We start from the raw sequence: 19,905 nt of genomic DNA, 5'->3' as shown, positions 1-19,905 counted from the left end.
AGGGGGTTGTATGGTGGCTAGGTTTTGTCTCATGAAAGTTTCAGGTGTGCTTGAGACTGAGTGTCTGTGTGTGTGCGCACAAGCATACACTGTATTTGTGCATGTGCGTGACTGATTGTTTATTTTATTTGCACACATGCATTTTTTAGGGGAATCAGTTGCCAGCTGTGTTTGTGCGCGACAGGGAAGAAAAAGCCACACAGAGAGCCCTGTACCAGGAGGGAATCTGTGTCCTTGCGTGTATGTTGGCTAGCTTATGTGTCAGGACAATTGGGCTTTTTGTATACATAAGTGTGTGTGGTTGTGTGTGGCTGTGTGTGTGTGTGTGTGTGTGTGTGTGTGTGTGTGTGCAAATCGCACGGTGGCCTGCATGTTTATAATTTTGTGTTTGTATTATGCGCGTGCGTGTCAGTGTATACCCAGTATGTGCATTTGGACACATGCATGTTTGGGTCTGTGCGTGGGTACTGCATGTACCGATTCTATTTTTATCATGCAGCACATATGTTTTTGTTTCCTTGCAACACTGTGTGTGTGTTATGTGGATATGGAAGGTTTTGGCAAGGCTCTGATGTCAGAAGTTGTATATGTGTGTGTTGGAGAAAGTGCAGCAGTCAGTGGCTGTTGTACTTTTACTGCTGCACTGTTTTCGTTCTCCTCAATTATTTAACCTAATACTCAAGGTGCTAGGATAAGAGGTGTGTGTGTCAGCTAGAGAGAGAGAGAGAGAGAGAGAGAGAGAAACATTTCTCCTTTATAATCGTACATGAACCTCAATGACATTGTGTTCAGTTTGCAGGTTTTAGAGACCAGTCCTGTTGTCTAGAAATTACATTTGTATATTTTACTAACTTGTTTTTATAACTATGTTGTGGTGAAACGTAATTTATTCTGATTATGTTCATAGACGTTTCTTTGACCAGTACTCCTTTGGGGACAAATCTGGACATAAGTAGATATCAGCAGATATGCACATATTGTGTGTCTTGATCCCTAAATGTGGTTATCAAATACTTGGGACAAACATAAGTAACAGAGGCAAGACATGTTATAGTTAAACAATAAAGTTTACAGTATGAAATGACATCAGTGCGAAGAAACAGTAAACTTCTCTGGGAATTTATAATATATATAATATATGAATTATAAATTACGCAGGGCATCTTTTTCTGCATTATAACACTAAAAAAAGCTTTCATATTGGTGCATATTGGACAACATATAAACAGATACCAACATATCTGTAATACACCAATATGGTCTGTAATATCAGAAAACGATACTTGGACACTGCAGCCACATGGTTTGCATCCATTAGGTTTTGGCTGCAAAAGCACCTCTGTTAACGGTAAAACATCTCATGTCTCCAGTCACTGCTGACTAATTCTGTATCAAAACGGACCAAGACCATTCCCTAACCTTAACCAAGTGCTGTCAGTCGCTAAACATAACCATAAATGAGAAATGCTGTTGTCGCTACGAGTGGATGGTGCAATATAAGATTGCCTGTTTTGTCAGAAACCAAATAAAATACGTTATACATGGACTTACTGACAGCTCGAAGCGCTTCAGGACACTTATTATTTGTTTTTGGTACCAATAAAGTGGCAAACTAAGCTACAGAGGACAGTGGGCGAAAGGTCTGTGGGTTTGTTGTACGTGTGTGTGAGGAGGTTAATCCAAACAGGCAGGTTGAACATAGTGCCTGTTACACCTGGGCGGCACTTTGCCTTCAGGTCGAGGGCAGCATGACAGAGGTAGAGATGAGACTGAGGAGAGGTTGTCTGTCCTTTCTTCTACAGTCATCCCTCTGCCTATTTCTTCCTCTAGCTCAGAGCGACAAAGTTAGGGAGATCAGAGGGAAGGAGGCAGAAACTGGCACTTGAGTGTATTTTCCGCTCTATGAACATGGCAGTGAATCAGGCCTTCAGGTTAATGTGCTAATGGATGGTGCCACCGGAACGCTGAGCCTTTTCACGGGAATGTTTAAACCATCTGAAACAAGTCAAATGATCACAACCACAGACATTTATTCACTTTATTTATTATTTTTGAATAAGAGTGCAATAAAAGAAGAATAAACCACAATAATAAAGTAAACACAAAATGATATTTCACTGTAAATATCCTGTAGATGCATCTTGGATCGGTCTGTGCTGACTGAGAAAAGAATCATAATCACTCCTCAGCACTTAATCTAATTACACCTGGATTTGAAGTGAGCATCTTGCGTTTCCAATTACATTACTCCAAGCTGGCACTGAGCTCGTCCTCATGGGTTCATATTAGTTCAAATCCGATAGAAATGGACGGTGCCAAGTGTTTCCTGTGTGAGATTTCCATTTACTGTACAGAAAAGAAATGTTGCCAGTAGGAGTTTCTGAGCCAGCTGGCCGCAAAAAAATGCTTTGCCTGGCAAACCGTACACCAGCGCAGACCTGAGTGACAGAAAGGGAGCGGAGACGAATGGATCACCAAGATGGATTGAGAAGTTAAGATGTGTAAAACGCAGGGAGGAAGAAGGAGGAAATTAGGAAAGTGGATAAGACGGATAGATCAAACCGGAGAGCTGGGGACAAGTGCCAGGAGGAGGGTGGAAAGGAGTAGAGATGAATGGATGGCACGGACGAGTTGAGCTGAAAACAGCAGATGCAGTGTGGAGAAATGGAAAGACTGATGGATGTGGCGGGAGAGAAATGGGTTAAGAAAATGGAAAGATGAGAGTCATGGACTGACTTAAAGAGAGGAGATAGGGATGGAGACAGGAGAGTGGAGAAACAGGGAATTTTGTGCTCATTTCCAATTCAATGGGGAGTTTACCATGACTATAGTAGGAGAGCAGCGAGCGCAGAATCACAGAGGATTTGATGGAATTCAGAGATTAACATTTAATCTGGACTGAATTGTAGTTTTTCTGGCGAGATAAATGCGGGGTTTTCTTATTAAAAAGAGAAACTTGGATGTAAATCTCTTGAAACGGAGTTACAGATGAGGCAGGGGAAGGGGAGGGGAAGGATTTATGGAAAGTGAGTCAAAGCGAAAAGCTCAGCACACACACACGCACACACTCTCGCAAGGATTCAACATTTTGTGGATTCCTGAGGAGTCACGCTTCTCAGCTGCAGATCTCCAACTCTGCAATTTCTGCTGTCTCTCCGCTGTTCTGTGATGAAGTCACCCAGCTGACCATTAAACAAATGTGTTTGTGTTTCTTGCCCAACATCTGAAGAGAAGGTGGGGATTATTCCCCAAATCCTCTTTGTTTCTCTATCTTTGTTTTTGTGACTTCTCCTAGTTTAGTTAAGTTTGGGTTTCATTTTTCTAGTTGTCGCCATCATTGCTTTCGGTTGGGATGATATTCTACATGTTCAAGTAATCACTGACACCTGTGGGAACACAGAAACATCTCCAAAACAAGGTCCAACAGAGAAAAAAAACAAGATTTGCCAAATGATCATCATAGTCAGATTATCTAAACCAATTTATGTAGAGAGCAGAAACATGAGCCCACCTGAAATGTTGCAGATAATCCGTCATCCCCTGCACACCCGGAGCTGTAGCTCAAGGTTGATCCAGGGTGACTGTCAGTTTAAACTCGCCAGACATTTTGAGTGGTAATGTTTTCCTTTGTTTCTTCCCCGTTCCGATTTATTTTTTCTCGCCAGTCTTCCAGTTCTGAGCAATTATCCTGATAAGTGCAAAAAGCTAAGCTGAAATAAGATGAGATAAGACAAGGTCACCTGGACGATATCCTAAAAAATAGGTGGGAAATCCACAGTTTTTTGAATGAATTTAGCCACTTGTTAACCTTTCTTAAAAAACTTAAGTAAGGATATACTTGTGTCCACCAGACAGAGACACAACAATCATTTGGGGTTTTGTAAAATGTTTGATTTATTTTGTTTTATTTTCAAGGATAGGTACATGCTAGAATTTGAATATAGCTCTTAAAAGGTTAATATTAATCTGTTGTTTCATCAACACACTCATGTATTCATCAAAAATCTGTTGTCATTAGCGTCAAAATTAGAAAACATTAAATAATCATGATCAAAACATACAATCAAAGTAAATATGATCAGAGCTGGTCAAATAAACCAAGTGACAATATGCACTAATTGCGGTGTATATGTGGGTAAACTTAATTTCTTGCAGGTTTTTGGTTCAGGTACCAGAATTTTACTCTTTAAAATCTGCTTGAACCTCGGATGACTGGTTGTTCAGACTGTGTTAATTTAATCAAACAGCAGATGAGGAGACAGCAGAGCCTGAGACTGCCTGTGTGAGTTTTTCTTTAAATGCTGCCTCTTCAAAACTCTGGACTGAAGCAGCTCTGAGAGTGAATGTGTTTGACTGTGTGAATATGGTGCAGGACGGTCCTGGAGAAGACAGCATGCAGGCTCAGCAAAATATAAAATAATAATTTTTTTCCAGCACTCCTGCCTTTGAGACATGATACAACGCTCTTTAAAATACACTGACGATGGTCTCTCTGGCTCACTCTGCCTGCCCTGCCTTCCTCCTTCTGTTGCCTGCAGTCTGCACCTCTTTCCATCCTCTGCTCATCAACCCATGACTCATTATTCCTCTTTTGTGTGCCTGAGTGTGTGCGCTCATGTCAGCATACTGTATGTGCGTGTGTGTCATGTACATGTGTTTGACGCTCACCTTTTAGCAAGTAAAATTTCCAGATATAAAAGATGGAGCCCTCCAAAAATGATCGCAATTATTATCCATGCATTAATGTGTGTGTGTGTGTGTGTGTGTGTGTGTGTGTGTGTGTGTGTGTGTGTGTGTGTGTGCTTACATTGGGTGTGTTTTGTGTCTGTGTGTCATCACGCGTGAATGCTCATCGGTAACAGATGGTCCACAAACCTGTGTGTTTATTTAGTCCGGATGAGGAGATAGGTGAGAAAGAGAAAGCGGGAGAGAGAGAGAAAGAGGGATGGAGAGGAGGAGGGAGAGGTAAAAGGGAATAAGGTAAATACAGGGAATGATGGCAGGGGAGAAGAGGGCAGATGGGCAGAGGGAGGGAGGAAGGAGGCGGCGATTGGAGAGAGAAAGTAGGATTCGTGGAGAGAGTTCAACAAAAAAACAGGAGGACGAGGGAGAGAAAAGAGGTGGAGTCTTCGATGCTCAGGAGTCTTATAAAAGTTTAACTTAAATGCAGAGGAGGGGAGGAGAAGTAGCGCTCTCTTTTAATTTTATAGTGGAAACCAATTTGAAAGTGAAAGGAAAGAGAGGGTCAGTTTCCTCTCTTCCAGGGCTGTGATTTAGCAAGTTTTCTCCCTCACTTTCTCTCTTTGCACGTGTGTGTGAATGTGTGTGTGTGCGGAGGCCTGTGGTAGCCATGTCTTTCCTTATATGGAGTGGCTTTGGGAAGAGTGGGTGAGGAATGAACAGAATTACAGTGCAGTCACTCCCCCTTCTTCCTCTGCTGCTTTTTCCCCCCCAACTCTGCATCTAAAAATCTATCTTTATACCACTCTATCTGTCCGTCTATCTGTGTGTGATGTGTTTATGTTAAATGAATGTGACAGCTGCAGCGTTTCCTCTCTGCCCTCGCTCTTCAAACCCCGCTACTGACCCTGATGTTGCGTCACAAAGTGACTTATTAGGGTCAGCATTTCCCTCACTTTGTCTCTCCCCTTTTGGCTATTCCTTATCCTCTAATTTCATTCCCTGCATCTTCCTCTTCTGTTTTTCCTCTCAATATGTGCACAATCTGACGTGACTTTCTTCCGTCGGCTCGCTCTCCTTGTTCAGGAAAGCAAGGGATTCTCTTCTGTGTCCTCCGCTCGCTTCCTCCTCGTCATTTCTGTTCTTCATCCTCCACCTTCATCCTCAGAGAAAGAAGAGAGAGAGAGTGTGTGTGTTAATCTGAGTGTTGTCTGATGCCTGAGTGGGCGATGCTTTCAAACTGCTCACGGTCATTACACACGCACACACAGCACGACCACTGCCTCGAACATTATGTCTGCGTGTGGGCATAACCGTGCGCTCGACGTGTGTGTTTGCGTGTTTTTGTCACAGTGTGTGCCTGTTTGCGAGGGTGGGGGAGCGTGACTCACACGGCGAGAGAGTAGAATAAGCGAGGGATGAGACGGAGGAGTAATAAACAGGGAGATGAGCAGTGGCCTGAGGGGCTGGATGACAAGCGGATGGAAATATTGTCACCATATTCACAAACGGATTCTCTTCTCTTCTCTTCTCTTCTCTTCTCTTCTCTTCTCTTCTCTTCTCTTCTCTTCTCTTCTCTTCTCTTCTCTTCTCTTCTCTTCTCTTCTCTTCTCATGGATTTATGTAGACTGCTCATTAGGCAACAAAGGATCATTAATTTGATTTTCTATAGATGTTTTTTTTTATTACAACCTTGAGCTCCTTATTTTATTGTATTTTCTTTTTGAGAAGCACATTTTAATCCTTCTTTCAAGCAAATTTGTGTCTCGACTCGCAGAAACATCACGGTGCTACTGAAACTGGGTTTAAATTAAACCGTGCAGCAAATTTTGAACCACGGCTGCAACTTATTTTCACTTTTGGTAATCTATTGAATATTTTCTCAGTGAATCAATGAGGTATTTGGTCTATAAAATGGCCAATAGATTTTTTTCAGTACTTGGAAAAAAATTGAATTGAAATAATTCAGCAGAAACAAATGGTAAAAAACTTGAATAGTAACAGCTAATTGATGAATCGATTAATCTTTACCGTTGTGTTCTAGACTATAAGGGCTCACTAGATAAAAACGATTGGGAACCATTTCAGTAATAGACAGTTGTGGCAGATCATGGTAGTTCAGGCACGTTTGTTTTTGTAATCTTTTAAAGTTCTTCCACCAGCTCTGTGGCTTTTGTGGTCTCTGAAGTGTGAGGTTTAAAAGTTAAAGTGATGGAAAAAGACAAAGCAGCTCAGCTGACAGTGGCGTTGTATTGCGATCGTATGGATTTGAAACTTTAGTTTCTGATATTGTCCAAACTAGAAACACTGAAGTAAAACACAGATGGACAAAGGCTCTGGTTTAGCAGCTTGTCGTAGGAACTCGTCACTTAACGTATTTGCATTCGTTGATTTCACAACCGCAGTGGCTGTTAATGTTGTAATTTGCATGTGATAGATTTCTAAAGAGAACAAAACGTTTTGCAGTCTGTTCAACAAATCTTTAATTTCTTCACATCCATAAGAGTATTGAACCATGCAATTGATGTACCTGCAGGTTTGCTTGAATATATGATATGTAATATTTCAACATTCAAATTTATAAAAAACCCTAGACCTATTTTACATAATTTGTTGAGGTTTCCAACAATGTTGAAGACCAGAGTTTGAGGTAAAGGTGCATTTTGATATGGTCACCTATCAGGGAAACATCAGAAGATACATCAGAGAGTGAAGAAGGTAATGTTAATGAAAAATTAGATTGTTTTTTATCAGAGATGATGATTGTTTAAGAGACAAAGACAACAACTCCCATGATCCCAGATTACTTCAGGATGTCATCAAACTACGTCTTTTGTTTTTCGTTGTTTTGTTTTGATTGAGAACAATAATGCCAGAAATTACGTACTGTGAATTTAAGCAATGTCATTGCCTTAACTTAAAGTGCTTGTGAACGCTGTCATGGTGGTTTCTACAGATATTTACAGTCATTATGAATTTTAAAGAGTTCACGGTCTCTCTTGTCCTCACACAGACAGGTTTTGTCAGTCAGCTGTGCTCCAGTGTGTGCACCTAAATGCACTCATGTTGGCATCATGTACGAAGCTGGTATACTGGAGGATTTCCAAATGGTTTTACTATGTAAATATGAGGACTGCTCAGTCAAACTCACAATTTCTGATTATCTGAACTAACCGGGAGCGAGACGGTTTCCCATCTTGCACTTGTTAACATCAGCTTGATGAATTTATCCGTGCCTCCCTTAGACATCTGAAGCAGAGATTTGTCATCTTGATTTGACGTCCTGTTTGTGTATGTGTCACATTTGTTTAGATTTGTCTCTCTGTCTTGCTAGTTTATCATTTAAGTGTGAAATTAAAATGAAAACTGCAGTGTCAACATAGCGACGAATAGTTTCTTATCCTGTTTTGTTATACGTGTAGTTGGCTCACAGTGTGTTATGGACATGTGAATGTGTTCATGTTTCTGGATGCACGTGTGTTTGCATTTCTGTCTGTGTTGTGCGTGGCGGCCGACCTTCTCGGTCCCTTGTGACAGGAAGTGTTTGACAGGGTCAAAGGTGAGGGAGGCATAGGCGACTCAGCAGAAACTGAGAAGAAAAACACAACTTGTATTCCGACCCTCTCTCTCCTCCTGTTTTCGTCGCTCCTTCAACTTCTGCTGGACACAATTAACTTTCTGTTTTCTCTAACGTCTCTCGACGCCTTCTTCTTATCTCCCTCTCTGTTTTTGTTTTTTTCTGCTTGCTTCCGTTTATATTTCACTCCCTGTTTTCCTTCCCTGTCTCTCGTGGTCTGGCATTTCTCTGCACTACATTCCAACTGTGTGTGTGTGATGGGGGAGTTACTTCCAAGAGCCCCTGTGTGTGTGTGTGTGTGTGTGTGTGTGTGTGTGAGATTCTTGTTCTTTGTATGTAACCTTTTGAAGCTGTGTGTGTGCATGTGTGTGTGTGTTCATACTGTATTTGCTTGACTTCATGCAGATAGACCATGATATGCATTTCTGTGACTATTGAGGCTTTGTGCGCATGTGTGTAGCTCTGACATACTTTTGGATGCTTGATGTGAGTGTGTGTGACTGTGTGTGTGTATGTGTGTATTTTCCTGACTGATTACAGCATATAATGACGGCTGCAGGCATGCGTTTGCATTTCTTTAATGCTTAAAAAGCAAACAAAATATATTCTATTCTATTCATCTAACTGAGCATGGGTGTCTGTGGGTATTTCTCTCTTTCTATCCCTGTGGCACACATACAGTTGGGTTTACTGTGTACGTATAATTTATATTCATTACTATGGCTGCAACCAATGATTAATTTCCAACACATGCTCATACTTAAACAACTGAATAGGCCAGTGACCCCCAAAATGACAAATATCACAGTTCACAAAATGACAAGACTGTCACCGGTACTGTGTACCAGCAAAATGGGTACAGTACCTTGCTTGCAAATGTACCTACATTATGTACGTAACTTAACAATTTAAAACTCATCATTGTCTTTGGTTACACACTGAAAACAAACAGCTTTCTCCTAGATATAAGTCCTTACCCACTCAGACTTTCTAACTGTTTATAGTATTTCCCCTGACTTCCTCCTTTGCTGCCGTCATGATTACTGAGGCCACTTCACAAGAAACATGCACAGTTGCGGTTGTTCTTCTTATTCCATCGTTGATCAAACTCTTGCACATTTCTGTTGTTTGGGTGGGTCAGTGTTTGCATGTCTGAGAGAGGAATCATAGTTGGCACGGAGACAGAAGGGATACAACCAGAGAGGCAATATTTAAGAGAGTGAATGAGGTTTCTTCCTTAGCGAAGTCCTATAAATGTCAGTCTGCAGTTAACACACGTGTTTGAGGAGATGTCGTATGAGTCAGCAGATGAACCTACACAAACGCACAATAAGGAGAGGATAAGATGAAATATAAAAACGTTAATCGTATTCAGTAGATTTTTCTCTAGAGATATATGAAAATGAACAGAGCTGGAGATACACTACCCTGGTTGCGTGCAGCATAAAGCAGAGCTATTATAAAAGACAGCTGCTTTGATTTTACCTAATTACCTGTCATCTTATTTTATAGTGTCTGCATGAGCATACATTTGTTTCCCCTTTGTGCTGATTTTTCTTACTCTCTTTCTGAATATCTAATATGTGTTTTTCTTTGCCTCCCAGCTCATCCGTCTCTTTCCTCTTTCCTTTAATCTTGTTCTTTCCCTCATCAGCGCTGATAAACGATAGCTGCAAGGGAGAGATAACATCTCTGCCGTTTTTTTAACCTCGTCACCTTCTTTGTCTTCCCTCTTTTCATTTTTAATCTCCCGGTTACTTCTGCTCTCTTTAACGCTACCTGTGTTATTTTTTCTATCATCTCTTGAAATATTCTGTGCGTCATGTGGCTTGGACCGGGCTGCTCAGGATGTGTGTGACGCATCTTAAGGATGCCTTGGGACATCCTAGTGACAACACACGCAGATTGTTCAAACTCTTTTGTCTGACTCAGGGATAGTCATGTCACGTTGTCCTCAGCCTTGATGTTAGTGATACTAACCTGCCAACACACTTTAATAATACATTCATTGGTTTGAGAAAACATCCACATGTTGTCTCAACCGGTCAGACACACACACACGCACACACACACACGCACACACACACACACACACACACACACACACACACACACACACACACACACATACACACACCTTGCTTAAGATAAGTCTTGAACTATCTTGTGTGCTGATCCAAGCACAAACATTCAGACTTAGTGTTTTTGAGCCGATAACTGAAGTCTGAAGTTATTTGTATAGCTCAGTATCATACATTGCCTCTTTGTGTTTTAAAGGTTCATATCTGTCTCCACAAAGGATGGACCAACATTTTCTCCAATTTTCAAGATTGATCTTATACCTGCGCTCATTATTTCCCAAATTAAACGTTTTTAAAAATATTACTGCATTGAATGAATTGGAGTCATTTTAAATTGAAAATGGATGATACAGTGTTTTTGTGGATTGGTGCATCTTTACAAAACATAATTTAGTCTGCCTTTTGTTTGCAAGAAAAATGGACTGCTTATTTAGTTTAAAAACAATCTCAGAAATTTGTGAAAAATGCTCTTCCCTCTTCAACTTGCTTCTCCAAAACCAAAAGATGCTTCATTTATTATCATAGATGAAGAATAGAAACAGCGATCCTTACGTTCAAGCAGAAAAAGTTTTTTGTTGAAAAAAAAAAAATGACCAAAACGATTCAAATTTAATCAAAAAGTTTTCTTTCGCTCGACTTAACAATTGATCAACTAATTGTTGCAGCTCTGGTCCAGAACCAGATCGAGATATCAAAGAAGACAAGAAAAATCTCTACAAAAATGGACAGTCTATTGTCTATCCATCTATCCATCCATTCATCCATCATCCATCCATCCGTCCATCCATCCATCCATCCATTATCCATCCATCCATCATCCATCCATTACTTTTCAAGTCACTAATCCTTATCAGGCTTTCAGTGCCAAATGTCTTTTTGCCCAAGTGTTCCCAGGTCACCTGAGACATTTAATCCCTCCAGCGTGCTCTGGGACCACCCTGGGTTGTTTTCCTAGTTGGACACGACCAAAGCATCTGAAATATGAGGTGGAAAATGGCATCCATGCTATTTATAAAAAGCCAGCAATACTGAAGCAAATGTTCCCGAGTGACATTGTCTTTACCATGAAATTACACTAAACCAGCTGTCACTCATTGAACTGTGCCTGAAGCAGGCACCAGGGTTGGTGGGCATCACCTGGTCCATGATAAAGCCTGAAGCCTGAAGACTGGCTATGAATTTGAAAAAGGCAGAAATCTCAGCTTCTGTTACAATAAAGGTTGAGTCGATAATACTGATTAACAACCTCAATTGTTTTATTTCCATTTCCAGTCATGCAGTGGAACAGTAAAACACGTCTTTTGCGCTGTATTAAACTCCTCAGTAGCTTCACCACAGCATCTGACTCCTGTTTATCTCTTACACCTATAACACTCTAAACTGCACTTCTATGTCTCTCACCAGCATTTTCAGTGCACCATCCAGGCTCTACAAGATGAGCTCAGAATCCAGCGAGATCTCAACCAGCTCTTTCAGTCCGATTACTCAGAGACCGGTCTCCTCGGAGGCCAGTCCATCTCACCTCAGGAAATGACAGAGGAGAACTTCCTGCGTCTTCACAGCGAGTTCGAGCGACAGGTCAAAGAACTCTTCCTCCTGAGGAAGACTGTGGAAGAAATGGAGCTAAGGATAGATACACAGAAACACACGCTAACTGCCAGGTAAAGATAATCAGCAATATAAAGTGTCATGATTTCAGGGAACTCTTGCTGCAATTCTCAGCTGATAAATCTATTTTTCTCAAACAGAGATGAATCCATAAAGAAGTTACTGGAAATGTTGCAGAGTAAAGGCCTGTCGTCAAGGGCAACCGAGGAGGACCATGAACGAACAAGGCGACTTGCCGACGCTGAGATGACCATCCACCAGCTGGAGGGTTTTCTGGAGCAAAAAGACAAGGAGATGCTACAACTTAGAGAGGTAGGAAACAAAATGCATTCAAGCATTCCCATGTGTGTGTGGGTGTGTGTGTGTCTTCGTGTACAGCCAGATGTGATGATGTGCAAATCAAACCATGTCATACCCAGGCACGGCTCTTGGCTGCTTCCACTCTTGGCTCATAATTCCGTTTTAATACAACACAGAAACATCGTCAAAATACAGAGACAAACACACAAGAATGCAGGAAGGAACACTTTATCCCATTTTGTCCACACTCATCTGCTCGCTTGGTCCCCTTTCCAAGCGCTCAGTCAGCTGTTTCAGCTTTTCATTTATGAAGTGTTTGTTGTTGCATACAACAGCTCCCTCTAGTGGCGAGACCTTGTTAATGAACGACACATTACCAAAGATGGACGTTAGACTTTTCATTAAAACGTCACAAAATAAAGATTATTTTCCCAACAGCCCTGAAGAATATGAATATGAACTGACTACAAGATACAACTATATTATAACCATCATAGAAATAAATAGTAAATAAATAATAAATAGATAGAAAATGTATGTTTAACTAAACATAAATTAATAGTTATTTCACTTTATTTAGCAATTGTAATGGTAACGTTACAACAGGTGTAAATGATTTTTAATAAATGGTTCATTGATACAGTGTAATTAAATTATACATTATAACTGACTATGCTTAATAGTGAGAAAAAAAAAACCGATTAAATAAGTAGACATTTAGCATTTGATGATATTGGTTATTATAAAGTGAAAATGCTGCATGGGTAAGAAATAAGAGAGTGTAACAGTAGAGGAATGTATGAAATTTTACTTTATCGACCCAAATTTGTTTTCACATACATAAAATATATAGATAAATACAGCTGACATGAAAGTATAAATGTGTTTGTCAGTGTACAGTCTTACAGATTTAAATACAGTTTAACATTACATATATGATTATTATGTGTTTTAAACTGTTAACTTTCAAGAGCCACCAGTTTCACTTTCACTGAAACTGATTTCAGATCAGCCCTCTATCACCAGCTCCAAATGCACCGTGAGCCACAGCTGTGAGGGAGAAATACACATAAACACACACACAAGAGCAAGTGGTGCATCATTAAATGCATCATAGGCAGCAAATGACTGAGCCCAAAAAGACCTTTTTTTGTTTGTTTTCAGCCCAGAAAGGATTTAATGGCCCATGTTGCTACACATTGCATCAGTGTGCTGTACAGAGTTTCTGTTTTCTGACGGTATTTGACAACAGACATTGTTAATTACAAAGCAGAAAAAAGGCCTCAGGGAAGATGGAAAAAGATTACGCAATATCTGGAAGATAGTCTCAGTCGGTTTTAAAATAAAGAATTACAGCAGTAAATAATGTGGAAGTGTCTATTGCACATTTGTCAAGCAGACTTCCTGCTGCACTGCTGACACTTGTTTTTTGGACGCTGTCCTTTTCACTAATTATCGGACCAGTCCTCAGAAAACTGCTGCAGCCAAAAAGAGAGAAAGTGTCTAAAAAAAGGAGAGAAGAGTGAGACTTCTGTATGAAAGCGAAAAGAAGCTGTAAGCATTTGAATCTAAGCTACTGAGTACTAGAATTGCAACTAGCATTTGGCTTCATTATCAGTTATTCTGCCGATTATTTTCACTATTAATATATTGATTGCATGCCGAAATGAAACATAATGTCGCTAGTGAAAGATCAATGTAGAGTGCTCATAGAAAGAACAACATAGTGAATAATTAGTCAACATACGTGTACAGTAAGTTTAAAAGTACAAGGAGTAAAAAAGCTGTAAAACAGCTATCCCAACTGTAATTCAACAGCTACATAGAATGTTGTCTTAGCAACCACAAGCTCCAGACAGCCACAGTAGCATCCTAGCTGTAATGTAGTGGTGCATTTGTCTGCACCTTTTTCTATCCTTATCTACCAGATTTCATCTTATATCATTATTACATTTGCAAATACCTTTGCCATGGCTCCAATTTTACCTGTAACACTCCAGGAAGTCATTACCAAACAACAGTCTTTCACAAGGAGTATCTGAGCATGTGTATGAACATATGTGTGTGCCTGTGTCTTTGTGTGTGTGTTTGTTTTCGTTGACCAGCCCCTTGAGCCACAGCACCCTGCTACATATGTGTGTTTCTGTGCTTCCTGGCTCTTGCATTAGCCGTCATTGTGTGCCTCAAAGTGTGTTTCCTCCAAAGAAAAGCAGTGATGCGTACACTGCTGCATCCTCCCCTCTGCTTTCATTCCCTCCCTCTCTCGTACTCTTCCTCCCTGTCCTTTCTGTCTCTTATTGTGCCCTTACAACCACACTCCCCTTTCTTTCTCTCCCCCTTTTGCTCTTACTTCATTTGACTAGTGACTTGTGATGTGGTAACAGCAGCCAGGCAGAAGGGATTTTGTTGCTTGTCGCTCAGGAAATTTGTTAAAATTTCGAGTTTAGTGTGGATCCACCAATATCTTGCAGTTTTTTTAAAATTAGTTATGTAGATTAAAACTGGCTTTCTGAAGTTAGATTTTCAAGCCACGAGACTGCATTTCTTTATTTGAACGAAGTTGTTTGTTCTAATTTGGACTTTTTTATATTCTGCACCCCTTTAGAGTTCATTAGAACCTAAAGGCTTCGATACTGGGAGCTCATTAATAGAATTAGCCTCATATCAGGCTGTCAGATTTAATAATTATTTCATATTTGAGACTGTAATAGTGTCAGCTCAGTCAGTGGTTTCCCTCTCAGCTGGAAAGATGTGGGATGGACGGATCGACCCGAGGAGGCTAAAAGCCAGCACCTCCTCGAGAGGGAAACAGCTCCTTCTCCCCTCCCCCTCCATCCCCATCTCTCCCTCTTTTCCCATCTCCCCCTCCATCCCCATCCCACCTCCTTTCCACGTTTCTCCCCCCTTCCAACCCTCTCCTCATTTGTCCCCCTCGCGCCATCACCAGCTGTGTTCCTCTCCCTCCTTCCCTGTACCTTCCCCTCCATCCCGCCGCCACCCAGTCCATCCCGTCCTCCTCCACTCCTCTTGTCCTCCCCACCATCCCTCTTTTGTCGTCGCCTCCTCGGTCCATCCTTCCCTCCAGCGCTCTCCGTCCTTCCCTGTTCCCGCTCCAAGACCTACACCCACCATTCAGCCCTCTCTCCATCCCTTTCCGCCATTCCCTTCATCCCTTCCTGGCCCACGACCTTCTCCTCCTCATCCCTTGCTCCATCCCCATGTGTCTCCCTCTCTGTCATCTACTGACCGTCATGGTGTCTATGTCCCTCAGGAGCTGCACAGGAGATACGAAGCAGCTCCAGAGTCAACAAAGACCAAGGCTCTGCAGACAGTCATTGAAATGAAGGTAAACATGTCTTGTTGATTATTTCATGTAAATGTGTGTCTGTGCTTTATATGAAAATCACTTTATTTCATAATATGATAAATGTTTAAAGCTTGTATCAGAAATACAGAAACAAATGTACGGGACTTAATTTTTTTTCCAGGTGTTGTGGTACAGATTAATATGAGTTTAAGGTCCTGTGTGTCTGATTTATAATTCAATGCAGTGAACTCATATCATACAGATCCTCACTGTTTTGGGCTCTTCCAGTTACTGTGTGTCCCTCAGGCTGTGGCAGGCAGACTTATATTTAACTGCTTGAGGAGCTGTTGTCCCTTCACCCAGGAGTATTGACATTTGCTCTTAGGTCGTGTACCTGCAGGGCCAAACTGAACCTCATGACAGGCAAACTTCTGCGTTTGATGTGCAGCTTCAGTCAAAACTTGTCCACAATATGTTGCAAACATGTTTTTTGGAAATTTAAACACAAAACCACAGCCATGTCTTTTTAGCGCAGCTCTATCAAACAATATTTTCCATGTCCCACACTTTCATATGGGTCATGTCATAACATGCTAGACTCGAAAGAAGAGACTAGGAGTTTCCTAAAGATACCAAAGCTCACAAAATAACTCAAAGTGCTCCCTCTGGTGGAGAAACTTCTGCAGTTTTTCTGAGTTTTTCAAACCTGCCTTGTTAACAGTGTTCCTGCTACAATACTCTAAATCTTGTTGTTCATTGTCGGTTATTTCATATTTTTCCTTTTTGCGCTTCATCTCCAAACAAGCTGTATTGCTCATCCTGAAGATCAAGGCTGTTCTCATGAGTTAGTAACTTAGTATTACAGCCTTGCCTGTCTACAACATGTACAATCGAGCCAATGTTCCCTCTCATATGGAGTTTCCTTTGAATTTTCAACTCTGCTCTTCGGTCGAGGACACCAAAGGAATGCATTTCATTTTTTGATAATATCTTTGGCCCAGGTACAGTAAATCACACCTGGGCTTTCCTCTTAATCACGCGCATGTTGATGTCCCGCCAGGATGCGAAGATCAGCTCGCTGGAGCGCGGCTTGAGAGAGCTGGAGGAGGAGGTGAACATGCTCAAGTCCAACGGGGCTCTGAGCAGCGAGGAGAGGGAGGAGGAGATCAAACAGATGGAGGTCTACAGATCCCACTCCAAGTTCATGAAGAACAAGGTGACGGATACGCACACAAGCCCTCACACACACACACACACACACACACACACACACACACACACCTCATCTACTCGTCTAACCATGATCCCTTTTTTCAAGTTTTGAAAGATGGCAGGATTTTGCAGGGAAATAACTCGACTTCTTCACACGGATACAACTTTAGTGTCAAGAACAAAAAGAGTTACTGTGTTAGACACCTCATTAAAACACACCAGTACTGCTGTCGTGTGGAGAGACAAGACTGTAATAGAATTCAGCGGATTTGTTTTTCTCTGTTTGCTTCTTTGCTTGTTTGCTTGAGTTGAGAAATATTTATTTGTGTATCTCACATGTGAAAGGAAGCAATTCACACCTTTTCATTCTTTGATATAAACATTGTTAGCATCTGTACTTTGATGATTTTACTTTAAATTCCTTAGACATCATAGACAGTATGATTTACTCCTTTTTTTACAGATCAGTTAATCATTTCAGTCAATCACGCATCAATTAAGTACTTGTATGATGAATGAGAACATTGACAATGTCATATCTTCATATGTCAGTCGACTCAACGGTAGGGTCTGATGTGCAGTAGGTGGTCTTCATATCTTATTTCAGCATGCAAGGAGTTTAGATATGCTGCATGTGGTCAGCGACTGTGGTGGCTGAAATGTTGTGGTCACGGTGACGCCCTCCTCTCCTGCCAGGTTGAGCAGCTGAAGGAAGAGCTAACGCAAAGCCAATCAGAGAAGGAGGAGCTAAGGCAACGAGCCAATGAGCTTCAGCGGGAGGTGTCTGCAGTAAGAGACACACCTGTGTGCTCTTCCTTTCTTCCTTTCCTAGTTTCTTTCTGCCTCCCAGGTCGGCTCATGGCTAATGGCTGCTGCTTGAGTTGACTTCCAGTAGAATCCCAGTAGTTTTACTGTGTGTTCAGACAGCAGTGAGCAACTATAACTCTCAAGTGCCGTTCACTTGAAGCAGCTGGTACAGATACTGTTTTATCATCAGTGGCTGTTGACAGTGATAGTTGTTTCTCGCCGTCTGAACACTTCAAGCTGAGAAACCAGCTCGGCTGTGCGACTGAATGTGAAAGTCTAACCTGCTTGTCTTTCTTCTTGCATGAGGTTTCTTTCACTGTGTGGTTTTGATAAGTATGCTGAAGTTTTTATTTTACAATAAAACTGATTTTCCTGTGTGGTTTGGGTCCATTCTTTTTATGTTCCATGTTGAATTTACTACCAAAATTCACTGCCTGTCCCCTCATGGAGATGCCAAAGCAGGGGTGGACCTCTAATTTTTCTAAATCTGGGGCCACAAAGTCTCCCCTCCAGGAACATTTGATTGTTAGATACTTAATTTCCTGGATTCTAGTGAGTTTTTATACATTTAAATCAACATAAAACCTGCTTTACAGCATATCCACTATCAGCAGAATTGTCTTTTAAAAGGGAAACACAAGGCTCAGGTGCCAGACAACATTTACTGGGGAGAATAAGTACAAGCCCCTAAGATCCTAAGCTATATGTTACACAGGCCAAAATATATTGTGTAACTGATTAAAGCCTATTCTAAACACTACATGTATGCTAGATAACGCTATCTTCCAACGGTGATTTAGATTTACCAACTAGAGCTGCCTAGCTAACGTTAACTAATTAGTTGTTGCATCTTAACTGTTATTGATTAAACACACTAATGTTAGGCAGCTCAGAGATAATGCAGAAACGTTGGTCCCTTTAAGGGTCTCTTCGTGCAGGTGCAGTAGTTTCAATGTAGAAACTTGTTTCAAGTGGATTTTTTGGGAGAAATCAACCAAAACATGTAGATCTTTCAAAAGCCAGCCAATAGAGTGCTCAAGTGAGCAGAGGCACTAACTGTGGCCCCACACCTTGATCCGCTCATGTGTCAAAGGAAATTTAACTTTGTCACTTATGGTGATTAAAACCGTTATCATGTATTTTTCTTTCTTTGAATCATTTTGGGATAGCTGAAAGAATCGACCCTGGCCCTCTTGTACACAAAAGTATTAATACTGCACTCACTTTGTTGAGATGTGTGTCTAATTGTTGTTTGCTTTCCAGGAGAGAGGTTAGAACCTAGGCTAGTCCCTTTAGGAGGCCTGTTGTTTTTACAAGCTGTGTTTTCTTCAAGTATAAATCCAAATAGTGGCAAGAACAAGTGCTCAGTTAGTAAAGCTTGTAGTGGGAGTAATACATTATAAACCCACCCTCTAACTTTCTTCCTTTTACTACCCCCTCTCTCCTCATGTCGTGTATGTGTTACTCAGATGGAACAGGCCAAGCAGGACCTGAGTCGTAAGGACAGCGAGCTGTTGGCTTTCAGGACCAAACTGGAAACTCTTAACAATCAGTTCTCTGACAGCAAACAACATGTGGATGTACTCAAAGAGTCACTCACTGCCAAGGAACAGAGGGCTGCTATCCTACAGACAGAGGTACAGCTACTGTTTACTCATACTCACTATATGCGATGGTCATTATCACAAGAAAATTCATATTAGTTTTATAAATACTTTTGACCAGTCGTCACTGACTTTGACTTGTTTGTATGCACAGGTGGATGCTCTCCGTCTGCGTCTGGAGGAAAAGGAATCTCTCCTCTCTAAAAAGAGTCAGCAGATATCAGAGCTGACAGAGGAGAAGAGTACTCAGCAAGGAGAGATCAGCGACCTCAAAGACATGCTGGACGTCAAGGAACGCAAAGTGAATGTACTGCAGAAGAAGGTAGGAAAAACACAAAGTACTGTTGTGGCGTAATGGTAGTAAAACGTTTACAGGCCAACCGAACCTAGGGTGAAATGCCCAATTTCCACTACTTGGACAATAAACAAATGCCTGCCCCCTGCGTGCCATTCCCCACATCTTTTAAGCCTTTACAAAGAGGGTGTCACCACACCTTGATTGGCTGGGAGGGAAATGCCCCCAAGCTGCTTCCACTCCTCAATCAGGAGTCAGTCTCCATAAACCTGCGCACAGGTGATCTGAATCCCCTGCAATTAGTCCTGAGGGATTTAGAAAAAATCAGCCCCAATCAAAGAAAGATAGCAACTCTCAAACAATGGGACTAAATTAAAATACACACTAAAGTGAGCACATGCATACATTCGTTGGTGTGTAGTTGCATGCAGATC

The 19,905-nt window shown here is 41.3% G+C and overlaps 1 protein-coding gene across 8 annotated transcripts in view; it reads left to right on the top strand.

Annotated features, from left to right (window-relative positions):
* Positions 1-19,905, top strand: part of LOC115595301 (ELKS/Rab6-interacting/CAST family member 1-like) — a 130,794-nt gene that overhangs the window by 18,861 nt on the left and 92,028 nt on the right. For 4 of the 8 annotated variants that reach the window (XM_030439589.1, XM_030439586.1, XM_030439588.1 and 1 more), the window contains exons 5-11: positions 11,743-11,999; positions 12,087-12,258; positions 15,518-15,592; positions 16,614-16,769; positions 17,462-17,554; positions 19,042-19,209; positions 19,331-19,498. In XM_030439589.1, the coding sequence (XP_030295449.1) occupies positions 11,743-11,999; positions 12,087-12,258; positions 15,518-15,592; positions 16,614-16,769; positions 17,462-17,554; positions 19,042-19,209; positions 19,331-19,498 (1,089 nt within the window). The remainder of the gene's footprint in view (positions 1-11,742; positions 12,000-12,086; positions 12,259-15,517; positions 15,593-16,613; positions 16,770-17,461; positions 17,555-19,041; positions 19,210-19,330; positions 19,499-19,905) is intronic. The other 4 variants (XM_030439591.1, XM_030439590.1, XM_030439587.1 and 1 more) reach the window with 1 other exon arrangement.

The sequence above is a fragment of the Sparus aurata genome, chromosome 14 (assembly GCF_900880675.1).
Source record: "Sparus aurata chromosome 14, fSpaAur1.1, whole genome shotgun sequence".
Lineage (NCBI taxonomy): Eukaryota > Metazoa > Chordata > Actinopteri > Spariformes > Sparidae > Sparus > Sparus aurata.
Note: the sequence above shows the minus strand (reverse complement) of the source record. Positions and strands in the feature narration are given on the sequence as shown.